This window comes from Lissotriton vulgaris, unplaced genomic scaffold, assembly GCF_964263255.1.
Source record: "Lissotriton vulgaris unplaced genomic scaffold, aLisVul1.2 SCAFFOLD_668, whole genome shotgun sequence".
Lineage (NCBI taxonomy): Eukaryota > Metazoa > Chordata > Amphibia > Caudata > Salamandridae > Lissotriton > Lissotriton vulgaris.
In genome coordinates, this window is record NW_028247623.1 from 151,687 (window position 1) to 162,389 (window position 10,703).

The 10,703-nt window shown below is 52.1% G+C and overlaps 1 protein-coding gene across 1 annotated transcript in view; it reads right to left on the reverse strand.

The window, feature by feature from the left end:
• The window catches only part of LOC147665123 (early activation antigen CD69-like), a 59,603-nt gene extending 49,528 nt beyond the window's left edge, over positions 1–10,075 (reverse strand). The window contains exon 1 of the mRNA XM_086949758.1: positions 9,762–10,075. Coding sequence (XP_086805884.1) covers positions 9,762–10,071 — 310 coding nt within the window. The 5' untranslated portion in view covers positions 10,072–10,075. The remainder of the gene's footprint in view (positions 1–9,761) is intronic.
• Positions 10,076–10,703: the final 628 nt, after the last annotated feature.

Consider the following 10,703-nt stretch of genomic DNA (forward strand, 5'->3'; position numbering starts at 1 on the left):
CCCCCCTCTGCTGGTAAAATTGGACTGTGACTTTTTTTCCTGTTTTTTTGTCGTTTTCTCCTTTCTGTACTGTGCCTCTTTATTTTTTACTGATCTCTGTTGCCCTGCATTGTTTACTGTTTAGCGTCCCTGCCCGCCCCCTTTTGCCTTCTGTATCTCGCGGTCCCGTTCCCTTCCCGTCGCTGCCTCCCTGAGGGACACCCGTCTGTGCCTGGACCGCGCGCAGCACCAGACCCCGGCACTCCGTAAACACCACGACACCCGACTACACTACGACGCGAGCACCCTCCACGCACTCAACCCCGTACGAGAACACACCTGCTACCGGGCCACCCCGAAGCACACCCAAGGGCTCTTCACCTGCCGGAACTGCAGCTTCACCAGTATCCAACCCACAAAACCACCATCCAACGAACCCAACCACCTGAGGTGCATCCTCCTCAACACTCGCTCTGCCCGCAAACACGTCGTCGAAATCTGGGACATCCTCGACTCAACCGACCCAGACGTCGCCTTCCTAACGGAGACCTGGCTGACCCCCGCCTCAGCACCTGACATCGCCATAGCAATCCCGGAAGGCTACAAAATCGCCCGCAGAGACCGCACCAAAGGAACAGGAGGTGGAATTGCCATCGTCCACAAGAACACCCTCAGTGTCTCGACTAGCACGGACAACACCCTCAGCACCGCCAAACACCTGCACTTCCAGATTCACACTGACCCCAACACCACCGTCAGAGGAACCCTCATCTACAGGCCCCCTGGACCCAGACCACAGTTCAGTGACTCCATCACCGACCTCATCAGCACCCACGCCCTCGCATCCACAGATTACATCCTCCTCGGGGACCTGAACTTCCACCTCAAGAACAACAACGTCAACTCCACCACCCTGATCGACAACCTTGCCAACCTCGGACTCAGGCAGCTTGTGACAACACCCACCCACGCCGCCGGTCACACGCTAGACCCAATCGTGTCCGCTAGCCCCCATGTCTCCTTCAACCACACCACCGAACCCCACTGGACCGACCACCGCTGCGTCCACTTTACCTTCAGGAAGCCCACCGCACATCGCCGCGACCAAAAGATGCCTCGTCGCTGCTGGGGAAAAGTCACCGAAGAGCAGCTAGCTACCGCTCTCGCCCAGAGACCACTAGCCAACCTCACCGAACCCGACACCGCCACCCTCAACCTCCGACAGTGGATCAACGACTGCGCCAACACCCTCACCCCGCTCAAGACACCCTCCAACAGCCACACCAGCAAGAAAGCCACCTGGTTCACTGAAGACCTCCAGGCCTCCAAGCATACTTACTGGAAACTGGAGAAGAACTGGCTCCACAAACGATCAGCAGACAACCACATTGCCCTCAAGAATGCCACCCGCAGACACCATCAACTCATCAGAACCGCCAAGAGGACCGCATTCAAGGACCGCCTGGATAACAACGCACACAACAGCAAAGAGCTCTTCAACGCCACGACCGCCCCGCCAACCTCCAACACCCTCACCTGCCGCCTGACCGCATGGTCGAACGTCAATGACGATGACACCATCAAAATCATGAACTCCGTCCACTCTGGATCCACATGTAACCCATGCCCACACTAAAGTCTTCAACAAAGCCAGCACAATCATCGCACCCCACCTCCGGAAAATCATCAACACCTCCTTCGAGACAGCAACCTTCCCAGAGAGCTGAAAGCACGCCGAGATCAACGCCTTACTCAAGAAACCCAAGGCGGACCCCAAGGACCTCAAGAACTTCCATCCCATCTCCCTGCTCCTGTTCCCAGCGAAGGTCACCGAGAAAATCGTCAACAAGCAACTGACCCGCTACCTCGAGGACAACAACATCCTGGACCCATCCCAGTCCGGTTTCCGCAGCAACCACAGCCCCGAAACCGCCCTCATCGCCACCACTGGCAACATTAGGACCCTGATCGACAACGGAGAAACAGCAGCCCTCATACCCCTGGACCTGTCAGCTGCCTTCGACATGGTCTGCCACCAGACACTACGAACACGCCTACATGACGCCAGGATCCAAGAGAAGGCCCTGGACTGGACCACATCCTTCCTCTCCGGCAGAACACAGAGCGTCCGCCTGCCCCTCTTCAGCTCCACCGCCACCGAGATCATTTGCGACATACCCCAGGGCTTCTCCCTCAGCTCAACACTGTTCAACATATACATGGAACCTGTTGCCTACGTCGCCCGCCAGCACAACCTCAACATCATCAAAGACCCTCACACCACGAAAACCAACCTCCACGAAGGAATGAAGGCCATCGCAGAATGGATGAGGAACAGCCGACTGAAGCTGAACTCGGACAAAATGGAGGTCCTCATCCTCGGCTCCACCCCTTCAGCATGGGACGACTCCTGGTGGCTGACATCACTGGGAACAGCCCCAACACTCACTGACCACGCACGCAACCTGTGGGTCATCCTTGAGAATCTTCATGTGGATCCCCACCGAAACGAGAAGAACAGTAACCCAGGCCCTCGTCTCCAGTAGGCTGTACTACAGAAATGCCCTCTATGCAGGAACGTCAAACAAGCTCCTGAAAGGGCTGCAACACATCCAGAACGCTTCGGCGCGACTGATCCTCGACATACCCGCCACAGCCACATCACACCCTACCTGAAGAGACCTACACTGGCTCCCTGTCAACAAGAGGATAACCTTCAAGCTCCTAATCCAAGCACACAAGGTCTCAGCTTCAACACCCCTACCCGCAAGCTCCGCTCCGGTGACCTCGCCACAGTGCCACGCATCCTAAAAACAACCGTCGGCGGCAGATCCTTCTCCCATCTTGCCGCCAAGACCTGGAACACCCTCCCCACCAACCTACAGCAGACCCAAGACCTCCTGGCCTTCAGATGACTTCTCAAGACCTGGCTCTTCTATCAGTAGCAGCACCTCCCCCTCTCCCCAGCGCCTTGAGACCCTTGATGGGTATGTAGCGCGCTTAACAAATGTCCTGATTGATTGGAGTGCGGGTCAGCCAAATTCCAGAAACCAGACTACTGTGATGGGACACCAGAGAACAGCTCACGGCTGTTTATAAAGTGTTTACAGCACTTTGAATGTGACCCCCCCCTCACTGGTCAAGCGTATGTTTAATGGGGGTCAGTATCTGACCACTGTCCTTAAAATGTAACTCCCATTAGAATGCTTGGAGAATACGAGCACTGACCTCCGTTAGGGGCTGAAAAATTCTATAGGAATTTTGGGGATAGATCACAGACCGGTTTTGAGAGCATGTTTGGCTATGATACCGCCCCAGTTCCAACATGGAGCCAAACTACTATATACGAGTGGCCAAATAGGATGGGATGTTGAAGAGGGAAAATGCATAAAAAAATCTGTTGTCCCTACCCAGGTCCTCCATGGCTCAGACAATAAGAATAGAAACGGGCATGGCATCTTGGGAGGTAATGTCACATGTGGCATTAATAAGACTCTGGCAACGTTTGGGGCAAGGGGAGGAGCAAGAAATAGCACAATGGTGTAAATGTGAAATTTTGTATAGTGAACCTAAATGGGCCGAGGGGGTTAGGGAAACGTTAATTACAGTATGTAGGGAACTGAGAGTCCAGGACCTACAAATTGATGTGGCAAAGTGAGAACTTAAGATATTAGGGAAAGAAATCTCTCGAGATCAGGATTGTCAGTACCTAGTGAGGAAAAAAAATCCATGAATGTCATGATTAAGGCATGGCAATCTGATCAACAGTTCCCGTACAAAGATATAGTACCCAATCGCTACCTTAAAAATTAAGTATTAAGATTAAGAATAGGAACCAATCCTTACTTTGCGAACGACAGGATAAAAGGGGCTATGATGGATTCTGAAAGCAACGGCAGCTGCAACCTAGGCACCAAATGCAGTATTTTGAATATATTATGAGACTGTTTTAAGGTCCTCGCTACACGGAAATTGTTCTTATGACCGATGTTTTTAAAGTATGGTATTAAAAATTGTGCACAGGCAGCGATCCTGTTAACGGAGATGCATTCTCTGGACATAGCGTGTGCAATTGGGAGCTTTATGCTTGAAATTGAAAAACTTTTTTAGAGTAGATAGAACCGTGAATTTTATGTCCTTTAATTTATGACGAAATGTACCATATTAGGAAAATGGAATAACGATGAAATTTGTATTTATTATGGATTTTTATATTTAATATGCATACATTTTTTAAGTATGCTACTTACAAAATATTGCATTGTGCTTTTTAAGTCTCGGCCTGCGTAGGCTGCGCTTGCGCAGTCTCGCTGGCGAGAAATTTAGTTTTTCAGTATGGGGGATTGAACCCGCTCCTCTTCTCCATTGGCTGGCTTCCTAAACGGAGCCCAGCCATTGGAGGAGAGGGGCACCACTCCGTTCAAGCCCGGATTGGGGGGAGGGTGTTTTTTACTTTCTTTCTCTTTTCTTTCTCTCCTCTTCCCATTGGCTGGAATTTTACATTCCAGCCAATGGGAAGAGGAGAGAAAGAAAACACGCCCACGAATTCAAAAATGACGCTGCGTTTCTCCGAGGCATTCCTGCCTCGCCTCGGAGAAACGTGGTGGTGTCATGGTGGAGCTCGCTTGTTGCTTGTTTTTCTTTTCTTGTTTATTTTTACGTTGGTCGGGTGAACGTGCACTTTAATCACTTCGTTGTGCAACAGGCTGAAGTTTTGAACGCGCCCTCTCCTCACACCAGGGACAAAACTTATTTAGAGTTGCCTGCGGTGCTTCATAGTCTTTTTCAAGCAGCACAGTCGGCGCACCCTAGCGCCCAGAAGCCCCTGTAGCCCCACACATGCCCCGGCTGAGAGTCTAGAGATGTCCTGTGCTCAGCGCACGCGAGCGCCCAGAAGCCTCTATAGCCCCACAAATGCCCAGCTGAGTGTCTAGAGATGCCCTGTGCTCAGCGCCTGCGAGCGCCCAGAAGCCCTGTAGCCCCACAAATGCCCGGATGAGTGTCAAGAGATGCCCTGTGCTCAGCGCACGCGAGGGTTAGCGCCCAGAAGCCCCCCGCGCATCACCGTGTGTGTCTTCTGCAGGGCTCGGATTTCCACAGCTCCCGGAGAGCGAAGTTCGGCAACGTGTTTAAGAACCACCTGTTGGGGGAACCCGTGATCCGGGTGACGGGGGCGGAGAACGTGCGCAGGATCCTGCTGGGGGAGCACTCCCTGGTGAGCAGCCAGTGGCCGCAGAGCACCCAGATCATCCTAGGCCCGCACACCCTGGTCAACTGTGTGGGAGAGGAGCACCAGCAGCAGAGGAAGGTGAGCGACGAGGGGACCGTGCGTGCGGTGGCAGCAGAGGCGCCTACGGAACGGGGGGTAGAGGGTCCCACTCAGCCTGACCGGAAAAGGACAGCGGAGTCGCATTACTGTTGTGACCAAGAAGTGTGCTCGGCACGATGTGTGAATGTTGTGTGAGGGGGCAGAGCCTTGTAGGACACCCCCAGTGATAGGGAGAGGGCGGTGTGGGGCTGTGGGGTCTTTCACAGTCCAGGAGATAGGTAGGAGGGTCCCGTAAGTTCCGGAGGAGGCTCTAGAATTTGGAGGTCCCATGATTAGGGTTGGTCTCGGGCCCTACAGAGTGACACCAAACAGTCCTGTGTGGGAGTCAGCTGGTGCCTCCGAGGGAAGGGCTGGCTTTAGAGAAGTGGGTAGGACAACTCAGGGGGGGGGGCGCAGTCCCAGGTGATTCTACATCCAGACTGCAACCTTGCCTGTCAAATGAGGCTCCAGAGAGGGTCAGTTCACGGAGAGTCTAAGAGAGAGTCCTTCACGGGGATGACACCTAGCCCAAACTCGTTCTTTCCGGCTTCATGTGCCGCCTAATTTACCCCGATCTGGGATGTTTTACACACTCACCGGGCACGTGGCGTGTTTGATGCTGCTCCACGTGAGTTCAGAGCACCCTCGATTCAGTTAGGGAACCTGGGGGGGGGGGTGAGCCAGACTCTAGTTGCTGCAGCCCTGGAGCTCCTCAGAGATGCTGCCGGCCTGACAGTCCGCACTCTAGCTAGCCCCGTGAGCGACAGGCTAGTGCTGCGGACTTCCTCAACTTGTGCTCCTTTCTGTCCTCTCCTGTCGTTTCTCTGCCTCCTCGCCTGACATCCTGTGTCTGCTCAATCAGTTCCCCACTCTCATTGTTTGCCTCCCGCCTTTCTCCTTCTGTGACTCTTCGTCCATACTCTCTTTTTGTTTAATTCCCTCTATGCAATGTAACAAAGGGTGCCTCCCTAAGTGAACTCGTGCTAGTCCTATTCCCAGACCGGTGAAGGGAAATAAACCATATTGTTGTTCAAAGTGCTCCCACCCACACTTCTGAGTGGCACGCTTCATCACGGAGTCCTCCCCGGTACCCCTAAATTACTGTGAGGGCTCAACCTCACTTTTAAAGGGAGCGCTTGAATGCGATTTTTTTTCGCTCATGCGGGATCTGGATTAGGGTTACAAATGCCTACAGGCGATCCCCTATTGGATTTCATCTTGGAGCTCCTTTGGCAATTGAAAAATAAAGCAGAACGTATTTGGAGCGCTCTGTACCCCAACATCCCGTGGTCGACATGTTTCAGCCAGTTTTGCTCTGCCCATTGGGTCACTTGGCTGTTGTCAGTCCCAATTGCTATTACATTTTTCATATTGGGTTAGTTCAAGCCAGCCAGAACTACAACACCCAGAATGCACTAGGTTGTGGCATACAATGAGTTGTACCACACTCTGGAATGGCTTCAATCCGCCCTAGTTTGACGCAGCTCGTTTCTGGCGTGAGTTCGGAGACATTGGGGTATTCTGAATGGATTTTAGCACTGATTCTTGCAGACCCCTGCACCGGTGAAACGTCACATCCGGTGTAGGGCACAGGTCCGGACCCGGACTGACCCTTCCCCTCATTGAAAGAGGGCTGTCCTGGGTGAATGAAGTAAGGCACTCACGTAAGACTGATTGCAGGGAGGTTTGACTAATAGGTGGTTTGTCCACATCGGTCAAGTGTACAAACATTAAAACATGAATGAACCTCGGCATCCATGAGACCAGCATCCATTCTAAGGACTTGTGATATGTAATAATAATTAAATGTCTCACTCTAAATAGTAAAAGCCTGGACAGTGTGTACTACTTAATGGGGTTGCAACAGTCACAGTGGGATTTTAAAATGCCTGCTTTGAAAAAGCTTGTTTAACACTTGTTTTTTTGCCTCTGTTCCCTGCTTCAGATAGTTTTTTTTCTTGCCTCTATTCCCTGGGGCGTTACTGGGCATGGGCGTGTGACTGACCTAGACTGAGGGATGCCTGTGTGTGTGTGTGGCTCTGTGTATGTGTGTGTATGGCTCTGTGTGTGTGTTGGACTCTGTATGTGTATGTGTGTTGGGCTATGTGTGGGTGTGTATTGGGCTGTGTGTGTGTGTTGGGCTCTGTGTGTGTTGGGGTGTGTGTGTGTGTGTGTGTGCGTGTATGTGTGTGGCTCTGTGTGTGTGTGTGTGGCTCTGTGTGTGTGTGTGTGTGTGTGGCTGTGTGCTTGTGTGTGGCTGTGTGTTTGTGTGTGTGGCTCTGTGTGTGTGTGTGGGGGGGCTCGGTGTGTGTCTGTGGGGGGGGCTCTCTGTCTGTGTTTTGGGGGGCTCTCTGTGTGTGTGTGTGTGGGTGTGTGGGTGTGGGTGTGGGTGGCTCTCTGTGGCTCTCTGTGTGTGTGTGGCTTTCTGTGTCTGTTAATACTCTCTACTACTCTCTAATACTCACCTATTGCCATTGTAAATGACAATACCATTTATTTATGTGTTTTTTTTTAATGGAAAAAAATGCCATTTGCAATGCCAATAGCTCTAACTTTAACAAAGCCGAGGCCATTGCATTGTAAATGCTTGTATATGTTTGAGGACCAAGGGGTTAAATAAAGATTCCTTTTTTACTTGACCTGTCAGCAGGGAGGCCACATCTAGTGCTGCCAGAAGTAAGCTGCCAGGCTTCCGTGCCCTTTACCCTGTATGTGCAGAGACACCCAGTCTACAGGCTCAACCCCTGATGCACCTGTACGACCCCCTGCCCCCGCTCCAACAGCAAACCAAAACCCGTTGTGTGCGGAAATTTACAATGTGAGAAACAGTGAGACGAAGCGGCTTGTCAAGAATCACACGGTTACCAAGCAAGATTTCAATCCTAGCCTGTCGCATGTGAGTTTGATAACATTCAGTTCCTTTAGTGGGTATTAAACGGGGTTATTACGCTGTACCCAGGGCTTTAAGTGGAATGAAAAACCGGGGGGTCTCTCAAAGGGGCGTGGCCAATGTAATTAAGGGTGTGGCTTAAAAACACATATGCTAAAAATCTGTGCGTAGCATAGTGTGCCGCCCGACTTGTATTTTGCGGTTTGTCATTGCATCCAGATACAAGTAGCATCATACCTTCAACAAGTCAGGACTATTGGCTTTGTCAATGGTTGTTAGTTGCATAAGATCAATAAGTAGCAACTATAGGTTTGTTATATATATATTGAAAAAGCTTCCACTTAAAAGCCCTGGTAACACCACGACAATGTTGCTGCTCCTGAGATTCAAAAAGAGAAGGGAAATCCAGAGAGAAAATGACTCTCTAAAGGGTTTCCATTCCCCTACAACACTCACTTGGCATGACGTCATGCCGTAACTTCTCCACTAGTGAGAAGTGAGCAGTGTGAGCAGCGCACATCGATGTGCCTGCGGTCACTGCAGTCCGCCTGTGCCACGGCACAAAACAGAGCCCGACAGAGACCCGTTTTGAGGCCCCTTAAAAAACCTGCCGTGGTCAGCACCGGTGAGACCTGGCCCACTTAAAAGCCCTGGCTGTATTCTTTTGTTACGTGCATGCCAACCTCCAAGGGCACGGCGCACGTGTACCCTTGTGCCAACGCCCACCTGCTGCCAGACCTGGGGCAGAGAGGAAGCATCGGTGCCTTAAAACAAGGCAAACTGCCCGTCGCACTTCCTGTTCTTGTTCTGAAATTAGCTCAGTGAGGCACTGAGAGGGGGGGGGGGTCAGGTGTGTCTGTGACGTGAAGCAAGGGGGCGGGGGTCAGGCCGAGCAGTATCTGAACACCGCCTGGCAGAGGTGTCAGACAAGACACACCTCTTTCCTGAGGTTTGAAAACAACCGGGCAAGGCACCTGTGGCCAATGAGATGCAGCGTGACGTCACAGCTGTATGTCCTGTGCTCGGTGCCACTCTAATCTATCGTGATGGCACAGATTGCGGGGGGCTTAAACATTGAATCCAAGAGGTGGGGGTCTTGCGTGACGTCAGAGCTGAATTCCTCGTCGCCGCTGTTATATACTTGGGACAGCACAGATTGCATGCGGGGGGCTTAAACATGGGGTGGGGGCTCACCTTTCACACAGTCCTCGAGGTCCGGACCCTTCTTGCGTGATGTCAGTCAGACCTGTATGTCCGGCTGTTCCACTGGTATATCCTCACGAGAGCAAACATTGCATGGGGGTTCCTTGAACATCGAATCCATGGGTGGGGGCTCACCTTTCACTCCGCCCTCTTACTCCTCCCGGGGGTAGCCTTCTGCCCCCTCTTGCGTGACGTCAGAGTTGTATTACTTGGCGCCACTGTTATATACGCGTAACTCGTGAGACCACAGATGAGGGTATTTAACATTGAATTGCGTGACGTCAGAGCTGGATGCCCTGTGCTGGGCGCCACTGTGACAGGCAACAAAAATTGCAGGGGGGCGGGGGAAAAAAACACTAAATCCATGGGGTGGGGGCTCACCTTTCACGCCGCCCTCGTGCTCCTCCCGGGGGTGGGCTCCGGCCCACACTTGCTGGGTCTGTTTTGGGGTGATCGGCAGCGGCCGGCACCCCAGCTCTGCTCCTGGACTCCCGACCACCTTCACGTCGTCACTGGCCCCGCGGGAGGGGCCCCATGGGCTGTGGATGAGCCTCCGATGCACCCTCCGAGGCTCCCCCGCCCCCCCAGAGGACGGAGTCTGTGGCCCCTGGAGCAGAGCCCGAGAGGGTCCATCCTCCCCCGGGCCGGTCCTGGCTCTCCCCGGTGCCCCCTCTGTGTGTGTCTGGGACATCTTCCACAGCCTTGAACAAACTGCCCGGGCTTCGCAATTTTAAAACTCGCGGGTTGGCAGCCTTCGTGAACCCTAAGAGGGGGAGGAGGCAGGGCTACATCGCCAATCATTCACCCGCCCCGGCACCACCCCCTCCAGCCGCCACTGCCCGAGCAGCAGACAGCCAGCCCTGATACGAGGCCGAAAGTGGCTTTCCCAACAGTGTCTTTGATTATTTATTTATTTATTTATTTATGCAAATTTATATAGCGCGGACTTTACCCGAAGGTGTCAGAGCGCTTCACAATAGGAACAAAAAAGATACAAACTGAGAACGTTACACGAGCAACAGATTGCAGAGGCATTCGTTACGTTACATACGGTAAAGTGATAATTGTGAGCAAACAAGAATACATGAGGTAGTAAAAATTGTGAGAAACCAAAAATACATGAGGTAGACAAGGTAATTGTGACACTTGTGAGCAAACAAAATACATGAGGTAGTAAAAATGTGGACTACCAAAAATACATGAGGTAGTAAAAAGTGCACAGGAGGAAAAAGTAACAAGTGTGCAGTTACAAGAGAAAATAGAGTATAATTTGCGGTATAATACTGCAATATATGTTAGACACACAAGCACAAGAACAAACGA